The sequence below is a fragment of the Nicotiana sylvestris genome, chromosome 11 (genome assembly GCF_000393655.2).
Source record: "Nicotiana sylvestris chromosome 11, ASM39365v2, whole genome shotgun sequence".
NCBI lineage: Eukaryota > Viridiplantae > Streptophyta > Magnoliopsida > Solanales > Solanaceae > Nicotiana > Nicotiana sylvestris.
In genome coordinates, this window is record NC_091067.1 from 7641361 (window position 1) to 7663769 (window position 22409).

Below are 22409 nucleotides of genomic sequence, written 5' to 3' on the forward strand. Positions count from 1 at the left end.
TTTCATCCCTTCAGATTGTCGCCGAGGCTGAGATTGATGATGATGAGTGGGTCAAAACCCGTTTGGAACAGTTGAGCTTAATTAATGAAAAGAGATTGGCAGCTGTATGTCATGGCCAGTTATATCAAAGGAGAATGGCAAGAGTCTACAACAAGAGGGTGCGCCCCAGAAAATTTGAAGTGGGGCAACAAGTGTTGAAACGAATTCTGTCACACCAAGCGAAAGCAAAGGGCAAGTTCGCCCCGAATTGGCAAGGACCGTTCATTGTAACCAGAGTATTGTCCAATGGCGCTCTATGTTTAACAAATATTGAAGGAAAATGCATCGACATGGCTATCAATTCCGACGCAGTTAAGAGATATTATGTGTGATCCCTTTGGTTTGTAATCGACATTTGTTTGTGATTGGCATTTATCGAAGAATGAAATGACGGAGGCAATTCTTTCTTCTATCAAAACACTTTGACCTTTGCTTACCCTTTTGAGCCTCATTTATTCTTTCATATCCCTCTTTTGGAATCAGTAATTAAAATAAAATATAAAAAGAGAGAAAAACACTGATAAAGATATATATAAAGAGAAAAACAATGATAAAGACAAAAGAAAAATCACAAGGAGGAACAAAGAACGTTGGAAACTACGTTTGACCTGATTCCTCAAAGAAGGATACGTAGGTGCCTCGCGGCTCGGTCATAGTGTAACAAAAATAAAAGTCCCCAAGCAAGAACATTGGGGCAGAAGTTGTGTTTATAATTTTTGAGAAAGAAAGTTTGATTCCGAGAGTTGTAATGATTCACCTGTCAAAATTATTTTGAGCCTTTTGATAACCTTTTTCTTAGCCTTACACAAAAACCCATATCGATGTCCAAAAAGACCTCCCGATCAATATTCGAGAAGTGCCAAGTTCAGGCACGTAGAAGTCCGGAACAACGCTCTAATCCCCAGAAGGTAAGAGGATCATGAACTGGAAATGAATTGATATCCGGGAGAATCCCCGACGAAGAGCGTCGCACCGACACGCTCCAATCCCCAGTTGAAAAATAAAATAAAATGAGAGAGTCTTACTGGTGAAAACCTTCACAGACACCATGAGGCGACGGGAGTTGAGAGAAATGAGAGAGTCTTACTGGTGAAAACCTTCACATACACCATGAGGCGACGGGAGTTGAGAGAAATGAGAGAGTCTTATTAGTGAAAACCCCTCGAAGGGCACTGTGAGGCGACAAGGCAAGGTTGGCGGAAAGGGTCCGCCTTTGGCAAAAGTCGAATATCCATTTATCGCCAGCAAGATGAGGCCATCCGAAAGATTGATCGATACAAATAGACCGGGTTGATCGATCCGGAATGCACGACATGATCGTTGGGATTGGTTATATCATTCAGATAAGTTCTTTTCTTTTCTTTTTCCCAAGCGTTTGTTTAGAAAGACTTCTTTTCTATCTTTAAAATTATCACTCCTTCATTTTGGATTTTTTTCCCCCCAGCAGTTTATTTTTTGAAAAAGATTTTCAGAGTGTACTATCAATAGCCAAAGAATAAGGCGACAAAACGAAAAGAAGTTTGTCGCAGGATCAAATATTGAAGGGATCTAGATTCTAAGAGGCCCAAAATTCCAAAGGAAGTTATGGATAAAATTCCGTGATGATCCACAGCAGAATTGCGAGATACAGGGACTGCTCCGGCAGATTCCCGATTAAGTTCCCTGATGATCGGACGACACAGAGTGGGGAAGGAAAAGAAACGGCAACCATCCCCCGCGGGAATATCAGCCCCAGCAATCAATATTCTCCCCCAGCAAGTTTGATAACAATGCAAGGGAAAGAAAGGGAAAAACCATCCTCAGCAGAAGTGGCACGACCACTCGCCCCATGTTAAACTAACAAATTTTTCTTTGATTTGAAACAGGGAAAAGAAATATCGTTGACCGCATGAAGACAGAGTCACGAAGCAGATTATCAAACTGGGGCAGAAAATTTTCTCTCAATACGAAAATTTTCTCTCAATAAGTTGTTGTTGAAGTCAGGAGCCCGCCTGGAGAATGGAGGTGTTAAAATTTAAGTTGTTGTTGAAGTCAGGAGCCCGCCTGGAGAATGGAGGTGTTAAAATTTAAGTTGTTGTTGAAGTCAGGAGCTCGCCTGGAGAATGGAGGCTGAATTATTTTTAAAATTGAAGAAGTCAGGAGCCTGCTTGAAGAATGGAGGTGTTAAAATTTAAATTGTTGTTGAAGTCAGGAGCCCGCCTGGAGAATGAAGGCTGAATTATTTTTAAAATTGAAGAAGTCAGGAGCCCGCCTGGAGAATGGAGGTGTTAAAATTTAAGTTGTTGTTGAAGTCAGGAGTCCGCCTGGAGAATGGAGGTATTAAAATTTAAGTTGTTGTTGTTGAAGTCAGGAGCCCGCCTGGAGAATGGAGGCTGAATTATTTTTAAAATTGTTGAAGTCAGGAGCCCGCCTGGAGAATGGAGGTGTTAAAATTTAAGAAGTTGAAGAAGTCAGGAGCCCGCCTGGAGAATGGAGGTGTTAAAATCTAAGTTGAAGAAGTCAGGAGCCCGCCTGGAGAATGGAGGTGTTAAAGTTTAAGAAGTTGTTGAAGTCAGGAGCCCGCCTGGAGAATGGAGGTGTTAAAATTTAAGAAGTTGTTGAAGTCAGGAGCCCGCTTGGAAAATGGAGATGTTAAAATCTAAGTTGAAGAAGTCAGAAGCCCGCATGGAGAATGGAGGTGTTAAAATTTAAGAAGTTGTTGAAGTCAGGAGCCCGCCTAGAGAATGGAGGTGTTAAAATTTAAGTTGAAGAAGTCAGGAGCCCGCCTGGAGAATGGAGGTGTTAAAATTTAAGTTGAAGAAGTCAGGAGCCCGCCTGGAGAATGAAGGCTGAATTATTTTTAAAATTGAAGAAGTCAGGAGCCCGCCAGGAGAATGGAGGTGTTAAAATTTAAGTTGTTGTTGAGGTCAGGAGTCCGCCTGGAGAATGGAGGTATTAAAATTTAAGTTGTTGTTGTTGAAGTCAGGAGCCCGCCTGAAGAATGGAGGCTGAATTATTTTTAAAATTGTTGAAGTCTGGAGCCCGCCTGGAGAATGGAGGTGTTAAAATTTAAGAAGTTGAAGAAGTCAGGAGCCCGCCTGGAGAATGGAGGTGTTAAAATCTAAGTTGAAAAAGTCAGGAGCCCGCCTGGAGAATGGAGGTGTTAAAATTTAAGAAGTTGTTGAAGTCAGGAGCCCGCCTGGAGAATGGAGGTGTTAAAATTTAAGAAGTTGTTGAAGTCAGGAGCCCGCCTGGAAAATGGAGGTGTTAAAATCTAAGTTGAAGAAGTCAGAAGCCCGCATGGAGAATGGAGGTGTTAAAATTTAAGAAGTTGTTGAAGTCAGGAGCCCGCCTGGAGAATGGATGTGTTAAAATTTAAGTTGAATAAGTCAGGAGCCCGCCTGGAGAATGGAGGTGTTAAAATTTAAGAAGTTGTTGAAGTCAGGAGCCCGCCTGGAGAATGGAGGTGTTAAAATTTAAGAAGTTGTTGAAGTCAGGAGCCCGCCTGGAGAATGGAGGTGTTAAAATTTAAGAAGTTGAAGAAGTCAGGAGCCCGCCTGGAGAATGGAGGTGTTAAAATTTAAGAAGTTGTTGAAGTCAGGAGACCACCTGGAGAATGGAGGTGTTAAAATTTAAGTTGAAGAAGTCAGGAGCCCGCCTGGAGAATGGAGGTGTTAAAATTTAAGTTGAAGAAGTCAGGAGCCCGTCTGGAGAATGGAGGTGTTAAAATTTAAGTTGAAGAAGTCAGGAGCCCGCCTAGAGAAGGGAGGCTGATTTATTTTAAGAAATTGAAGAAGTCAGGAGCCCGCCTGGAGAATGGAGGTGTTAAAAGTTAAGTTGAAGAAGTCAGGAGCCCGCCTGTAGAACAGACGAATCCCTTTCGAGATCAAGCAGTAACCTACCGGAAGGCAGAAGGTTACAACAAAAATCCCCAGCAGAATGAAGAAAGCCGCACCTTTAGCGGACATAACAAAATGATGAATACTGGTATTCGGAAAAGCAAAAGGTCAGTGTCATCACCAATAATTGCCAGAAAAGAGAAGCACCGGAAGAAACACCAGCCAATAAGAAAGCAAGACAGCAAGAACAAGTTTGAAGATAGATAAGATCTTGTGATCCATAGCCTAGTCTAGCATCTTGTTTTCTTTTAGCACGTTGAAATAAGGAGACCGGTAGAGCAGTAGTAGCAGCATACAACAGCATTAACAGCAAACATTACGGTCACATGGCAGTCTCAGCTACCCAAAACTTCCTGAACTACGTTAGCCTGATTCCCCTTTGGCCAGGGATATGTAGGAAACCTTCGAAGCAAAGGTTCGGGTAAATGCTTTCAAAGAACGCTTCCCACGGAGTACCCGAATAAGCAAAAAATCGCTCGTACCCGCTCACTTTATCTTTGCACGAAAATCCTTCGTGTTTTCGGACAAAGAGGGGCAGCTGCGAGCACGTGATTTTGCTCCACGGGAATTACTCCAAAAGAAATCAAAAAATAAAACAAAATCCGTCTGTGTACGATTTTGAGAATTCGCGTGACATTTTGATAATTGTTCTGTCCGTAAATGCTCACCTTGTTATAGTTGAAAATACAAAAATACGCGTGGCAGGCACTTTGGAATTAATGGTACATCTAGGAATTAATTAACCATAATTTGGTTAAAAGAAATTCACGAAAAATGCATGTGTGTTTCTGTGTATTTTGTGATTTTAGTTTTAATTATAGGTATTAAGTAATATATGTGTAATTTTGATTGTATAAATTATTTAGGGTTTTTGTTTAAGTGTTGATAATTAAAAGAAAAGAAAGAAGATGTTTGAAACAAAGGAAAATAGGGATTGGGCCACCCCAGGTGGACCCAAATTCAGGCCCAAAACAGCCCCATGCCTGGTCCAATTTGGTCAAGCCCCCTGACGCCTCAAACGGCGTCGTTTCGCTCCTTTTTATTAGAGTCGTTGGATTAGATCAATCCAACGGCCAGGATCACACCCCCCAGATCCGTTAACCTGACCCGGTCCATTCCCCTATCCGGTCTCACCCACCATCACACCCAAACGACGTCGTCCCTCTTTAGTGAATAGATCCTGGCCATCGATCTCACTTGATCCAACGGCCAGGATCTAAACCCCTAAGTCATATATAAACCTAACCATGTCACCCCGCCCCCTATCCAAACAACCTCCCCGGTTTCATCATCTCCCAGAGACAATCCCAAACACCCCAAACCCTAGCAGCCGTCGTAGCTCCCCTTTCATGTAAACCCGGCGGCAACAACACCGATGACCACCAGACTAACACCCTTAAGACACAAGACCACCCTCAACCCCGATATGGTGATGGTTTGGCTCGAATATTCCTAGAACGTCTCGAATAATCATTCGAAGGTTTGAGCCAAACACAAATCTGACCCAACTGACTCCAAACTTACACCACCACACCCCCTGGTCTCCCTCATACCCCAGATGCCTTTGGTTCCGGTCGAATCTAGGTAGAACTCTTCGAACCCCCAATCTGAGTTCAAGAACCCTAAAAATCGAATCCATGAGGGTCCGTCCAAATCAACAACATATTGGGGTCTAATAGACCTTAATCGAGGTGTTCTCAGTCAGGGAACACTTCGATTAAAGTTCATTCGACCTCAAAGAAGTCAAGTCTGGTTCAGGCCTGGTTCGTTTTTGCTGTAAGCTTCCGGGGTAATTTTCTTTTCTTTCCTTCTGTTTGTGTGTTATTCGTATGTACGTAGATTTGTTTTGGATTTTTGATTATTTTTCTGTCAATCCTCCCCATCTTCAAAGACCCTTTTATTTGGTCGATTTCTTTCCTATTTTCAGTGTTAAGTGTATGTTATGAGATATCTATTCGCTTCGACTAATGTCGTCGAATAGTTAAGTTTCGTGAACTCCCTGTTAAATGTCCCGAGTATTGAAATAATTTGGTGGCTTGTTTAGTCTATGTTGTTTGTCGATTGATTGTTCATATAATAGTTTGTATAGTCGACCTGAGTAACATCGTCGAATAATTAAGTTTCGTAAGTTCCATTTTTTTTTTCTTTTTCTCTTCGAAAATGCCTGAATCACTCAGGTGTCCTGTTTTGATTCTAGTTGATTAGCGACTAATTAGTATACGTTATAACTCGCAAAGTCGACTCGACACGTATTGTCGTTTGTTTTGCAGTATTAAATGGCAACAACTTAACTCTTACTGTCTGACTTTTGTTGAATGGTTGTGGTGAACTAATTATAGGTTATTGTTTGTTAGTTGTGGGGGTTCGAACTAGGTTTCACATGGTTATAACTGGCAGATTCAACAGAATGAAAAGGCGGGGCAAGGCAGTAATGATCAGGGGTTTGTTGGGTAATTTTTGTTTGACAAAGACTGATTAAATGTTTAGGATTAATGGGCTGTCAAATGGTTAGTCAAAAATACTATTAATCTAGTATTAGTGGGGACAAAACATAAGAGCATGGGAGTTTAAAATGAATACTTTAATGAATCCATGACTCTTGATTAGAGCAATAGGCCAAGCATGGGGAACCAAATGACTTGTATCAAGAAGATGCTTAGGCATGGGAAGTTGAAGGGTATGGAGAGGAAGTCTGGATACGAGGCTGTCCTGTGAAGGTCCTTTGGGCCTATAAATGAGCTCATTTTTTTTACTAGAGGGGGGGGGCATTTTTTTGAGAGAAAAATCTGATAATCCTAAAAAAAAACAAGAAAGGTTGGAATATCATTAAGGGTCGAGAAAGAAATTGAAAGAAGAAAAAATCTGCTTTGCTTTTATTATTGAAATTAGTGTTCACCTCCGTTACTATTGCATTGAGAGTTGCCAGAAATTTTCTGAAAGTTTGTTTGGTCCATCTTTTGTTGCCAATTCAAAATTTGGTCATCTTGTGCTGTTGGGCGTTTGGGTTCCAGTCTGGGATTTTTCTGTTGCATTTGGTGTAGCTGCGTGGTATAATCTGAGCTGATGTTGGGTTTAAATCTGTTTGTTGCTGATGTGTTACTGCTGTCCGTTTGCTTGTTGCTGCTGTGCTACTGCTGTATTACTACTGTCTGTTTGATTGTTGCTGATATCATTCTTCTTCTTCTCGTTCTTATTGTCCAACATCCAGGTACACATTCTAATTTCACTGGTGTAATGGTGAACTTGGAGTATGAATAAGAGTATAAGAAGAATTGCAGTCTGAACTTAGTGTAGTGATTTTTTTTTGCTGTTTGCAGTTTAGAACATTTTGTATACCCGACATGTAAAGTTTGACCTCCAAACTGTGTAATGGAACAGGTTTCAGTCTATAAGAGTTTGGTCCAGTAATTTGTCGGTGTATGTTAATCAAGAAGAAACTAGTGGTGTAGTAGTGATGTTCGGCCAACAATGGTTTCACATAGGGTCGGTTTAGAATGACAATGCAGTAATCGCGTTTGTTTCACCTTGGTTCATCAGTAGATAATGTATATTTCAAAGGCATGCTAGGCAGTTTGGATTATCGCAAAAAGATAAAAATCGCGTAGGTCATGTTATTGGATAAATGTCGCCTGAAACATGTAGTGGTATCACCTAAGTTAGATAGGGTCAGTTTCAGTCTTTTCGCCTTTAAGTGTTAAGCGTGTATGGAATAATTAACTGAACCTCATACATTTGCCCATCGATGAACAAGGTTGCCATATGCATGTCTACTTTTCCGATCCAATCAGCTGGTTATCACATTTTGCGAGCAGGTAATTGAAAAGTACTTCCCGATTGTTTTATTCCAGAGACGGATTTAATAGAGAAAATGTAGTCATTTTAGGATATCCTTTTAAAATAAAAATGAGACGAGCCTCGCCAAATAAAACGCGTAGATTGCGGGGCCCTCACAAAATGTATTGCTTTAATTCTTTAGCCTTCGGGACGGGCCGTTTAGCAAATTTCACGGTTTTTCCCAAAATACCAATACGTTAGTCTCTTTAGGACGCGCTTTAATAAATCTCACCTTCTTAAACTCGGGTGCACATTTATGTGACCCAAATCCAAATCTCAATAGAATCGAAATGCGTCTCTAATCACGGGTACATTTATTGTGACGTGGTTCGAGATGCGTGTCCATGACGTTGCAAATTCCTTTTAAAGGAAAATAAGAATGAGATGAGCCTCGCCGAATGAAAAATACAAAATTGCGGGGCCCTCAGTAAATATTTGATTTTAAAATTTCTTAGACTTCGGGATGGACCGTTTAGCAAAATTCCATGGCCCTACCCAAAGTAAATGATACGCTAGTCACTTCAGGCGCGCCTTTAATAATTTAATTTTCTTAAACTCGGGTGCACATTTATGTGACCCAAATCCAAATCTCAACAGAGTCGAGATGTGTCAATAATCACGGGTACATTGATTGTGAAGTGGTTCGAGATATGTTTCCACGATGTTGCAATTCGTGATAAAAATAACAGTAAATGATAAAAGCGATTAAAAGTTAAATTTTGCACATAAGTTCATACTTGTATAAAATCAGATAATCAAGCCGAATATGACAGTTGAGCGACCGTGCTAGAACCACGGAACTCGGGAATGCCTAACACCTTCTCCCGGGTTAACAGAATTCCTTATCCGGATTTCTGGTACGCAGACTATAATATGGAGTCATTCTTTTCCTCGATTCTGGATTAAATTGGTGACTTGGGACACCCTAAAATCTCCCAAGTGGCGACTCTGAAATAAACAAACAAATCCCGTTTCGATTGTCCTTTAACTGGAAAAAAACCCTACGCCCCCGCGGGGGCGGAAAAAGGAGGTGTGACAATAACAAGAAGAGAAGTATGAACGGAAGTTTAAAGGAAAGTTTTGAATGGATTTTCATAAAATCCTAACGCCTTTAAATAAGGTAAGTCCTAGCTTGGGGTGCAGAATTTTTTTATGTAAAACACAGTATAATACCACGCTTTATGTATTTGAATTATTGTTATGTCAGTTACCCGCAGAACACTTATTGGTGGGCCCAAAAATTAATGTGAAATGCAGTATAATACCACGTTTTAGTATTTTACATTAAAAAAATGATTATTGTCAGTTATCCTAAGAATAGGGAATATTGGTGGGCCCAAATTGAAGTAAAACACAGTATTATAATGCGTGTTAGTAAAAACGTAGTATTATACTTCGTTTTACTTTAACGACTAACTTTCCGTTAAACTAAAACACAGTATTATACTGCGTTTTACTTAGAAATGTAATTCTTTTAACTGTGTAATGGTATTTTGAGTCCAAAATACTATTATTTAAGTTTCGGACGCGGCTCAAGGGGGGCTAGTAAAGCCTTTGCTTTAGGACCCCTAAATTTTGGGGCCTAAAAAAAATTTTAGTTGTGGATTTACAATCTTATTTTCGCTTAGGAAGTTTATAGAAAAAAGAAAAAAAATACAAAATCCTTATAAAAAAAAAAAGAAAAGAAACACTATCTATTTTTTAACAAGGCGAAATGACTTCCTGCCCACTTAACCTTATAAAGCTTTTGAAAGCCGATACATGAACTTTGAATTTTCTTATTTGAACACCTCTACTTGAGAAAATGTCTACTAATAAATTTGACCGTTGACTATGCTTATATGACAATATGATAGCTGATGTGGTCAATTACGTGTTAATCATAGGTTTTAAGCGCGTGAATATGATAAATAATTAAAAAAAAGATAAATAATTAATTTAAAAAAATAGAAAAGTTCATTGGATCAGATTTAAAGAAAAGCCACCCCCTCAATTTATATTCGCCCCTATCTCCCCACCCCCTCCATTTATCTTCTTCCTTCCGCCTTTTGCCTTTTATTCTTAATTAAAGTCATAACCAAAATTTTGATAAATCAAATTCAAAAGCTCTATATCCAACCCACATATCTGACTGTTCTTCAATTTTTAACCATCAGTCACACTCAAAAACTCCATATTAGAGAAAAGTCAACATCCATTATCATAAAATAAATTCATCGAATCAAGGAAGATGGAAGGGATCGGGACAAATTTTTGGAGTAAGAATGAGTAATAAGAAATTGAAAAGCAACATTGTTCGTTGCTTTTGATTTGTTGAAATTTTTTGCTGATTTGCTAGAAAAAATTGTGTTAGATTTCAATTCGGGAATATTTTTCTGGCGGGTTCTGAGGGGGTGGAAGTCCTAAGCAACTGCAATATTTCACAAAGGCAAGTACGTGTACAATGGTGGAAGCTTGGGAGGTGGTTTTATGGCTTTCGCTTGCGCGATGAACTACAAACACGTACTGTATCTTTAGAAGATCTTGCAACAGGGAAGGAGGAAGCAGTTCTTGGGGTACAAGGGTTTTATGCAGAAAAAATTAATTTGACAAAAAAAATAAAAAAATAAAAAGAAGTGAGACCTTGAACATACATGTGGCCACAAATGTAAATGAATGGAAAATGTGGCTATAAAATATTAAATTAAATCCATGTCAGCAGCGATTGAACAACACGCACTATGACAAGTGTTTATTAGTAGACATTTTCTCAAGTAGAGGTGTTCAAATGGGAAAATCCAAAGTTGATGTCTCGGCTTATTAGTAGACATTTTCTCAAGTAGAGGTGTTCAAATGGGAAAATCTAAAGTTTATGTATCGGCTTTCAAAAGCCCTACAAGTTTAAGTGGCCAGGAAGCCATTACGCTTTTAACAATAAAAATATTTTAGAACTTTGAATTAAGATACTCACATCTTCATATTGATAAATAACGTTTATTACAATAAGATCCAATGTAACAAATTGTAAATACATGGCTAACATCTTATTAACTTGAATTTTCTTACCAATGTGAATATTAATATTATATTTTATAAGATAACTCCATAACAGACAAAAAAAAAAAGAAATCAACGTAATATTAATACTATATTTTGCAAGATAACTATACTATAGGCAAAAAATAAAAAATTAAGGTCACTTATTAAAATTTGACTTTAGGTCACGAGTTTTATTGAGACCCTTTGGATTTCAGATAAAGAGCAACAAGGTATGTGGTGGTTAAATTGGGCAGTTGAGTATTCTTGAGGGGGGAGGAAGGGCCAGATGCAACAGAGCAACAACAAAGAGCAGGTTCCTCCTTTGTGGAGACCGCCATCTCAAGGCGCATCACGGCCGACATGCTAAAGCCAAACCAATTGACCCTATATAGCCCAATCCCCCTCTAGGATTGCCAACTCAAGGCGCATCACGGCCGACAATAGGTCAACTCATCATGTTCTCGTGATCTGATGATTGCAGGTTCGAATTTTGTCCCACCAAATCAGTGAAGCATTGTTCACCGGAATAGAAAGTTGCCCCTAAATGTCTACAAAATAGGGTTAGTGTTCAGTGTTAGTTGGTTCCACCTCTTTTGCAGAATGACAACCCAAATGGCTCTATAGCCCTACAAGCAATCCAATTGGCTATATACCCCAATCTAACTTACTCTTAGCCCTGGGTCTGTCTATTCCTTTATATGCTCACCATGAGAGCATGGGTAAAGTTCAACCAGGATATTATATATTATTAAAGGGGGAGAGGTGGGAAGGTCAAAAGTTCATATCAACACATTATGTAAATTTTCATAAATAACCATTTGCAGATTCATAGGAGGTCCAAGTAGGTTTACACCTCCATGTAAAAATAGTCAAATTTTAATAAATTTTCACAACTATATGTTTCCAAATAGTTAACACCCTAAGTTTTATCCACAGTTGAGTTGTAATACCTAAAGAGTCAAAATAAGGACATACTAAACATATTTAATTACAGAAATATTGTTGCAGTAACGCTCTAAACATAAATTATACATCGAAGCCTCTTAAAAACCTCACAAGACCAGTAAACAAGTCAAAACAAAAATCAAAATCAGCAGATATTCAAACAAAATCAATCTGCATCTGCACTAAAATCTGGCTCTGGAGGCTTCTGCAGCTTCACCAACTCCCTAGCACTCTTGAGATTTCGATTCCTATGAACACCTCGGAGAGCATTTGCTGCAAATCTCGATGCCAAGAACGTTGCTCGGATACTGTAAGTGGCGCCACCAGAATTGCCGCTAGCTGCAGCCAATGCCTCGGCTTCTTCTTCTTCCTTTCGTTGGAGTTCCATAAGTTTCCTCTTGGTGTACCGCCTCCATGCTGCTTGGATGAAAATAGCAGCCCAAGTCCTCCATTGCTGTGAGTAGAATCGGAACGTGTGTTGAACCTGTCTACTGTGAAGCCTTCTGAACTGACTGGCAACGAATTTCAACTCGTCTGCTGTTAGAGCGAAAGCCTCCACTTCCGTTAGAGCTTTCACCGTACGAGTTGAAGACGGGAGGTTAGAACCGGATTTTGGGTCTAGTGCCCATGTTAGAAGTTCCTCTCCACAAAAGTCGCCTTCTTTTAACAAACTGCGGTTGAAGAAGCCACTTCTCCCACCATCAGTTGTCACACTCTCAAGCCGACCTCGTATGATGAAGAGCATCTCATCCACTGGATCTCCTTCTCGAACGATGTAAGTATTCTCGATATACAAACAGGGTTTTAGACGCTCACAAATAGCATCGAGCAATCTTTCATCCATATTCTCAAATAGAGGTACCTGAAATCAGTCACATAGATTATCAGTAAAATGCAAATTTAACTTCACAATATATTTATAGGGATCTTGAGCATGATAAGCCATCAACATTATCAAAGAATCATACTTCGATCTACACTCCGAGACAAATTGATAAAATGTGTGTAAAACAAATGTAACAGAAGCTTGAAAGTATATAAGCCGGTTGGTTACCCTCTTCACTAGAGCAAGACAAAGATGACGCTTGATATCCCTCCTAAGATCCTTGGGCAAACTCTGGACTATATTCTCTTCATCCACTCCTCGTGTTTCCTGCCACTTGTACTGATCATAGCGCCTAACCCGTTCTCGAAGATCTTGTGGGAGCAAGCGATGATGCATCCACTGTTCTGAATCACGCCTTTTAACTCTCATCTCCTCGAGTCGAATGGTAAGAGATTGTAGATATGTCTGTCGCAGCAAAGCACCAAAGTCTCAGCACAAATTTCTCATAGATATAAAAATGCCATTATCAAAAGCACTGCTAGAAATGTGAATGCCATAGTATCAATATCTAGCAAATACAGTAATAACCATGAAATTCTACATCACTTTTTAGCTTTTCATATAATTCTGAGTTTGATAAACAGAGTCATCATATTTAATTGTTTCTCTTCGTTTGTCAAGTGATTGTATAAAATTTTGTTAATAAAGGACTTATGCATAAACTTATACAAGTAAATGAAACCGGCAGTCAGGAAGCCAAATTTTTTCTCGGTCCATCATTACCTGCATGTTACCGATCAATAATGCAAAGAGAATGAGCCCAAGTATAGCCAATCCTATAGAGAATATTGATTCCCCGGGGTATGTGCTAGTCTGAAGTCCCTGTCCAAGGGTACTGCATGAGCAGACAAGAATAAAAAGAGAAAAAAAAAAAAGATTATAGCATTAATACAAGTTTACTGGAAATCAATTGTCAGTCAATTTATACAGCATCAAGCAACATCTAATATTTTGCATACAATATTTTGCAAGTATTTGTGCAGTTGATTATGCAATGTCGGCAGCAGGGCTATAAAGCAAAAATAGTGCATTTCAGCAGTGCACTAAAGGATCATCAATTTATCACTTAATATATTCTATGTACTTAAATCCAACTTTTCAATCTACTACTCCCTCCATTTTAGTTTACGTGAACCTTCTCGGAGTACGAGGGCCAAACAAACTAATTTGCGGTGTGAATTCAGACATAGAATTTTTGAACTTTTTGAAAACAAAATTTACATATTTAGAAAGTACATAAAAAGCACTATAAGTCACAATAGTTAACAATTCAAAATATTTAAAAGTATTTGCAAAAAACTTGGTCAAAGAAAATCTCATTTGACTCCCGAAATAGTAATAGGTTCACATAAATTGAAAAAGATAGAGTACTTAACAATGCATACCTATAACAACACGGGATTCAAGGTAGTTCTTATAGGATGCTACTAGAAAAGCAAAATTAACTCGTTCCCTTACAAGCTATGATTAGTAACATTTTCTCATTGACAAGAGATTAAAAGAATTGACACAGTCCCACGCGACCTTATCACATCACCTGGTGTCCAGCAGAAAGTTTGTTTAAGCTCTATATGTAAGGAACAATGAATAGAAGGAGACTACTATATTAATGGTCAAACATGAACTAGTAAACAGATCATCTGAACCAAATGAAGCACAATACCGGAAAAACTCAAATTTAGATGCTTGTGCTATGCGTCTATAACTTCCAGATAATGATATATGTTTTTCACAGATTTAACTTTAGACTTGCCAGGCCACCAAGGAACAAGGAAACACCAGACTCCAGCCAAGGGAAGGCCCGCAAGTTATTGTTATTAAGAAGGAAATGGAGAAGTGCTATGGGGTCCTATGCGATAGAAAAACATCTAAGAAAGTAGACGCAAATTCTATCGAACAGTCGTTAGACATTATATTATATGAACGTAGGTAACAATCATCTAATACCCACCGAATATACCGACAAGATGAGTGTCAGAGAAATGAAGTGCTAAGAGACCGTGCCTTCAGAAAGAGTTGGACAAGATTAGAAATGATCAGATTATACAGAGCCACGCAAATAGCAAACATAGAGATAAGATAAGAAAAAGGAGATTGTATGATTGCCTTAGGTGGTTTAATCATACCCTATACAAACCTCCAAATGCGACGAGCCCGTAGGTATTATGAAGGTGCTAAAAGAGGAGAGCTAGACTTGAAATCACACGGAGGAAATTTGTCCCAAGGGACCTTGAATCTTCCGAAATGAATATGGACTTAGCTTAGACCATAACAATAACAACAACAACAACAACAACAACCACCCAGTGTAATCCCACAAGTGGGGGCTTAGACCATAACACAATGAAAAACAAAGGATACACATAGGCGATGCCAACCAAATGAGATTATGCTTATTTGTTGTTACACGTACATGTCCAGTCTTTGCCAAGAGTCCTTTTAGACTCGTTAGAGACATGTATATTTGAGATGATAAGAGTGAAATAAGAAACTCAGAGAATTCCTAATTTGTTTTAAAAAACAATATTTAGCTAATAGAGCATAATGAATATGCTGAGGATTCATATAGCCAATCTCAACTAATCTGGGATTGAGGAACAATCGCTTTTTGTTAATTGATTTTGTGCAATAGTCAACTTTATGATATTTTTGAAAAAGTTAAAGGCATCAATGCTTGGCACATACATACGCGTTTGAACAAAAAGGTCCTAGTCCCTCTGTTTTATTTTATGTGTCTTAATTTGACTAGACACGAGGTTTAAGAATATAAAGAAGACTTTTGAATCATATGGTCTTAAACAAAAGGTGTCTTGTAATTTTAAACATGTCGTATCATTTCTATAAGAGAGTATCGTTAAGGGTAATATGAAAATCTTGGAATTAAAAAGTTACCAAATATAGAAAGGTGGCATTCTTCAAGGTCTACTGCTTTTCTCCATCGGTCACTTTCAACATGTTCCCCAAAAACGTTTCCAAGGATTGCAGTCCAAAGCGATAGGTAAGTTCCCCACCTAGCTTTTTTTTCACTCTCCCCGCTCCTAGTGGCGGAGGCAGGATTAACATTAAGGGGGTTCAAAATAAAAGAAATTGTGGCCTGTGGGAATTGAACCAATGACCTTACAAAGGTTTTGAACCCCCTTGACCACTAAGCTATGCTTTTGGGTTGTGTCAAGGGGATTCAAAATATAATATATAGAGATACAAAATAAATTTTACCTTATATGCACAGTGTAATTTTCCGGCGAAGGGGGTTCGGGTGAACCCCCTTCCGCCCCTCTAAGTCTGCCCCTGCCCGCTCCACTGGGGTCAATAAGTAGACCTCTACCGTTTCTTTTCTTAATCAGAAATTTTTGACGTGTTCCCTTGATAAATATTTTGAAGAATGGAGTCTTCACGAGAGAAATGCTTCGAGTTTTCTTGAAGAAATTCATGGCTTTGGATTGATGTTAAAATGTTAATGCACATTCTGCTACAAAAGTCGAGACAAACCAAGTTCTCGATTCACAAATTCTAGTTCTGCTTCACGGAATTCTCTTCTCCCATTTTACAAATAACTACAGATTGTTAAGAAAATGGACCTTAGGCCTAACTCCACCTCAAAAAGCTAGCTCATTAGGTGAGATTGTCCAAAACCGTATACGAAAACATTCTTACCACCCCTCTCCCCTGCCCCCGCACGTGCGGAGCTGGAAATCTAGACTGTGCACAATATAACATAGGAGCCCAACATTAGCAAAATCAATAAACAGGGATCGGTCTGAAGATACCATGTTAAGAAAATAGATTTTGGGCCTAACGCAAACCTAAAGCTAGTTCATGAGGTAAGAATTGCCGAAAACCATAACCAATACGAGACATTCTAACACAGATGATAAACATTAAAGCTGGTAAGTCAAAAGGCAACAGTTTGTCAGGGAACATGAATCAAACTTCATATACCAGTCATTCTCACAAGTGAATTTATACTCTCAACCAAAAATAGAAAAGTTAACCACGGAAATAAGAAACTGAAATACATATAGCAATCAAGAGGAACACAATTATCAGCTAAGCATTAAAGTAAACTCACCTCAAGTTCTGCAGCCCCCACCATAGACAATAACAATACTTAGACACAAATTTCATGGAGTAAATAATGCCAGATGACAAAGCCTGATCAAAGATCCCAAAATCAAATGGTGAGTCGTCACTATTTGCAGGGCAAGCATCGTTTAAAACCTTGTCACTTATGCTGCTCCAACTATTATAACCCGTCATGTACTGATTGCCACAATACAAGAAATCAGTGTTGCATGTTGCATTGTGTGTACAAGCTTGCTGCCAGCATGTATCGTAGCGTTCCACAGATAGCAAGTACCAAAATGACCCAACTATCTGCAATGAAATACATGCATACAAAAGAGAAGTAAAAGATATGCCTACTGAAGCAGAAATAAGATCATGATCATACATTTGGACCTAAAATTCCAGCCTTTATCATCTTCACGGAGTAATAAAAATAAGTTGTGAGAGTCAACAAAAATGAGATAATTGAACGATATTCACATGATCCATGCAATTAGCACATGTGCATTCATTAGGCCCATAGATCTAAAGAAGCCATTAGGATATGACTATAACACATTCTAAACTTTCAACGTACAATAATTAGACCTACACACACTGTGCAAAGGTATTTAATCAGCGAACCATCCCAAAATTCCGACTCAAGAATCACCTTAAAATGCAGATATATGTTTCAAGTGAACCATCGATCTTTTAGAAAATGCAACAGTGAACTGTCACCAGTAATTGAACTGGAAATTCAGAGGAAATATAATGCAAGAAGTGGCACAAAAACCAATAAACAAATAAAACTTACAGAAAGATTTTTGCAAGCAAATGATAGTAGAGAGTAAGAAAATTGCTTGCAAGCCATGATATCTAACATTTCAACATTTTGATGAATAGCTTACATGACTAGCAAGCATGTACAACAGCAAATAGGACGCAGCACCAGCCCATGCGGTTTCAGCAAAGACACCAGTAGTTCTTTTCAATTCCGAAGTTAAGGGTATAACTCTGACGAATCTGGGGATGTACTGAAGCAAAATGATGTAAAGCAAAGCTTGCTTCGTAGCTAGGACATCAGAACCTGTTGAGCTCTGCAGGAATCTCCACACCACAATCTGCATAGATGCATAAGAAGAAAGTAAAGACTAAAGAGAATGAGAATATATCCATTCAGCGAAGCAACTCTATGCTTTGATTCATAAAAGAATGTTTAAGCATTAGAAATAAAAGGGATAATTACATTTTTGGGCTGCCCAAAAAATAATAGCCAGTAAATATATATGTGTTGTATATCAACTATAAATATAAATATACATATAATACAAATAACGGAAAAGGCCCAAAAATATCCTTGAACTATTCGAAATAGCTCAAAAATATCCTCCGTTTGTTTTTTGTGCCAAAAATATCCCTGCCGTCTATGTTTTGGCCCAAAAATGCCCCTAAACCGTTAGTTTTGCCATTGAAGCTGACATGACAGTCCAACTGGGTTAGAATTGCTTACATGGTAGTCAACCTAAGCAATCCATATGTGAAAATTATTTTTTCGGAAATTTTTTTTTTCCCGAATTTTTTAACAAAATATAAAATCAACATTTATTCTGAAAAAAGTAAAAAAAATCGAAAAAAATATTTATTTCGGAATTTTTTAATTAAAATACAAAATCAACACTTATTCCGAAAAAAAAGTAAAAAATTTACGAAAAAATTATTCTTGATTCGGGTTTATGAGTTTTTTAATCAAATCATAAACCCGATTCAAAAATAATTTTTTCGTAAATTTTTTACTTATTTTCCGGAATAAGTGTTGATTTTGTATTTTAATTAAAAAATTCTGAAATAAATATTTTTTTCGAAATTTTTTACTTTTTTCAGAATAAATGTTGATTTTATATTTTATTAAAAAATTCTGGAAAAATAAAATTTCCGAAAAAATAATTTTCGCATATGGATTGCTTAGGTGGACGACCATGTAAGCAATTCTAACCCAGTTGGACTGCCATGTCAGCTTCAATGGCAAAACTAACAGTTTAGGGGCATTTTTGGGCCAAAACATAGACGGCAGGGATATTTTTGGCACCAAAAACAAACGGAGGATATTTTTGAGCTATTTCGAATAGTTCAAGGATATTTTTGGACCTTTTCCGTACAAATAAAGATACATAAATATCCATATAATATATATAATCAGTGTATATGTTTTCTATATTTGGGCTACCGCCTGTAACTATTTTGGGCTGCAGGGGCCAAAATGATAAAAGCCCAAGAATAAACCCATATAAAACATTCTATGGCTGCCCCAACATATACACTTGTTCAGAATCAGGAAACACATAAGAATAAGATCAAGAATTACATAATAAGAAGGAAACCGTAGTCCAGTATCTTTAAGATCTGTGGCCATCAGAGGCATGGTAAAGATTACTAAAGTGAATAAGATTTCCATATGGATAGAAGTAAAAGAAATATAAAAGCACTTCTTTTAACCTGAGGCAAGGGGATCACAGCAAGAAAATCGATGATAAAATAGAACCGCAAGTATCTTTTAGCAATCTGTGCAGGATCTATCACAAGTTCACCCCGTCCAAAAACTCGAGATGACGGTGCAATATAAGCCGTGCGAAACTGAAGAGCCATGTGAATAAGATAGAAAGCATCAATCACTGTACGTAGGGTAGTGGCTATGACAGCGAGCTTCCTGTCAATCTGAAGGCAATTTGACTTATTATCAAAAACTGGAAGGTAGAAAAACAGTGGATCCACCGACACGGCTAGAATACATGATACAACAAACAGCTTATTCCATAAGAGAAGGAATTTATCTTGAGGGTCAAAAATCTTTTTCTCTGAAACTTTCAAATCTTCAGGAAATACAGCCCGAGAGACACCAAAGCCGAGTATTGATTTAAGTCCTTCAGATCCTTTTTTCATTCCTCGCTTAAAAGACCTTGACGGGCTGTTAGTCGCATGGCCTGAACGTTTTCTACCGTCGATGTTGAAGCCGCATTTATTTGTTGCTAGTGATGCGGAAGGAGAGGATAGTCTGGAATCCAAGTCATCCAACCTAAAATAAAATGTGAAGAGCAATATTAGATGCCAAAAAGAAGCTAAGATAATCAGGGAAGAAAAATCAACAGTGAAGAAACTGTAATAATCGTGCTGTTAATGTTAATTCTCCTCGTTCTCGGACTTAAATTACCCAACTTCAAAAATATCATATCTGCTTCATTGTCTTTAACTATTAGGCCTGAGAATCCTTCAAATGTCAAATATACAGTAAAAGCCTAGAAACAATCACGTAAGCCAATGAAGGTATCAAAGAAACTACTTTTTAAAGTATAATACATAACAAAAATAAAATTAAAAAAACTAATTTGTATAGTACTATGCCTAACTTAACCTCAGAATACTAGGTAAAAGATAATCAAGTAAACGAAAAGATACTTAACTTCAGAAGATGAGATAAAGGAAAATAAATTGAAAGGAAAAGCAAATTAACAACCTTCAGGAGAATTAAATTCCAGTACCTTACAAACTTCTCCCGCTGTCCCCCCAGATATTGGGACTTGGAACCGCAGTCGAACATTTTGTACAATCAAACACATATAAAGTCACTGCAGCAGAATAAAATTTCAAGTTAATCATAGTCTTGAACAGTTTAGCCTCAGTTTCACAAAAGTTGCCATATATGAACAGAGCTTTTTTGCAGTCAAGGAAATGGTCTTGAATCCAATGAGTTCTAAATAGTCATAACAACATCAGCCAAGAGGATAAGTTTTTCTCAAACACATTAATATACATTTGGAGCGATGCGGTAATTAAAATAATTGAATTGACCAATTATATTATTCTCCTTCTTTCATCAAAATTTAGATGGTGCCTGGCCCCATTGTTTTCGACTCTCAATTCCCTCTTCAGCATTTGATCCGCTGTCACAATAGAGTATTTATCTTTCTGTGGTTTAGCAATTAAGCCATTTCATCTAGGCATACATAAAGATTTCAGAGCTTAACCTACTGAAGCTGAAGCAACAGCCTTAAACGAAGATTTATTTGTACCTTACACTTTTTGTCTCACCACTTGTGGAATTACACTGGATTTGTTGTTGTTGTTTTACACTTTTCCACCAAGTTATTACTTCAGAGCGCAGTAAAGCTCCTAAAATTTAGACTATTTGGCAATTAAACCAACGTAGCTATCACGAAAAATTTACAAACTTCAAACCAAAGAAAAAGAAGGTTTGCATTTTACAAACATCAATAGAAACTTCAAAATGCAAATTTCCAGAAACTAACTCAAATACCCTAAACTTGAACTTTTAATTTCCTACATTTTGGTACTACCGCAGTAAGCCTAATCAACCTTCCCCTTTCCTCTACCCTTTATATAATTTTTCTTATGACGGTGGTGTCCGAGCCAGCTCGTGCGTACCTCGACTATTCCACCAGGTACTTTCTATCTCCCACCAACACAGGTACCGGGTAACTCTATCCAAGGCCTAGACATAGGGGAAAAATCATGTAGTGTTTTTACCCTATATAATTATTTTATCTTGAGATGATCCAAATTTGGACAAATTCTAAATCTCAATTTCATTTCAACAAATAACAAAATAATTTCAGTATACTCATGTTGACTGAATTTCAGATGAAGTCCATATTTCTACAACTAAGTTCCAATCCCATCAACATTGAGTTTTTAATCTTACCCTTTTCATCTATACACAAAATGACATAACCCCTTTTGATTTAACTCATCAAGATTGGGTTTTTAATCTGACCCTTTTGATTTAATCCATCAAGATTGACTTTTTAATAAAACCCTTTTGATTTAATCCATCAAGATTGAATTTTTAGTCTTTATTGACCATTTTCAGATGCAAATTTTGCATTTAAATCAGATAAAACAGTTCAATAAACTGAACAATTTATAGCATAAAGAGCAAAGTAGTTTAAAAAAGAGAAACTGAAATATACAAGGTAATTACTAAAATATATGAGTATAGATCAGAGAAAGGGGACTTACCGTTGAAGTCTTGAGAAATTAATTCATGGAGATAGGAAGAAGAAGAAGAAAAAGGAAATGGTGGGGTGGTTGTGTGGGGGTGGTGGGGTTAAGAAGGAGCAGAAGATGAAGTCAAAATAGACATATCTAAAGAATGTACCAAAAGTGAGTAACAGAAAACGGTGTAATTTACAGACAGAAATAAGTTGGTAAAATGACTGCTCCAACCCCCCCGCCCCCCCCCCCCCAAACCCAAAAGAGTCCACGCCTAAATATCTTTTTAGAGCCCCGTTTGGACATAAGAATTTTTTTCACTTTTTTTCGAAATTTTTTTACTTTTTTCAAATTCAATATTTCGTCATAAAGTTTTCAATTTTCATTTGAAGATGAATTTTTAAATTTTTCAAAAATGTGAAAAACTCAAAAGGCTGTTTTCAAAATTTTCACTCACAACTTCAAAAACAACCCAAAATTATATTCATGTCCAAACACAACTCTAATTTTCAAATACCATTTTCACTTGAAAAAAAGAAATCCTTTTTTTTGAAATTTTACAATTCTTATATCCAAACGCTCACTTAATTTTTTTCCTTTAATTTCTCAACCAATATTCAATTTCTATTTTGAGGTCCGACTAATTTATATTTGCGTCAAAAAATCTTACTTGTGAATAATGCACTCTCTATCAAACGCGACTTTATACTAGGGATAGAGGAATACTTCACTCAAACTATTGATACTGTTACTCCTTT

At 37.6% G+C, this 22409-nt stretch overlaps 1 protein-coding gene across 1 annotated transcript; it reads right to left on the minus strand.

The window, feature by feature from the left end:
• Positions 1–11627: 11627 nt before the first annotated feature.
• Positions 11628–21810, minus strand: LOC104235224 (probable cyclic nucleotide-gated ion channel 5). Its single transcript, XM_009788942.2, has 8 exons — positions 21679–21810; positions 20181–20267; positions 19141–19717; positions 17556–17768; positions 16670–16974; positions 13324–13435; positions 12769–13005; positions 11628–12576 (listed from the first exon to the last, which is right to left on the minus strand). The coding sequence occupies exons 2-8, from the start codon at positions 20237–20239 to the stop codon at positions 11881–11883; spliced, it is 2199 nt and encodes a 732-aa protein (XP_009787244.1). The 5' UTR covers positions 20240–20267; positions 21679–21810; the 3' UTR covers positions 11628–11880.
• Positions 21811–22409: the final 599 nt, after the last annotated feature.

Bases quoted from the DNA above. Each gene is read 5' to 3' on its own strand.
- LOC104235224 (XM_009788942.2), bottom strand. From the start codon at position 20,239: ATGTTCGACTGCGGTTCCAAGTCCCAATATCTGGGGGGACAGCGGGAG. The intron at 16,975-17,555 runs GTAAGCTATTCA...ATTTCATTGCAG, and splicing joins TGTACATGCTTGCTAGTCAT to ATAGTTGGGTCATTTTGGTA. The intron at 13,006-13,323 runs GTAATGATGGAC...TTGCTGCGACAG, and splicing joins TATTGATCGGTAACATGCAG to ACATATCTACAATCTCTTAC.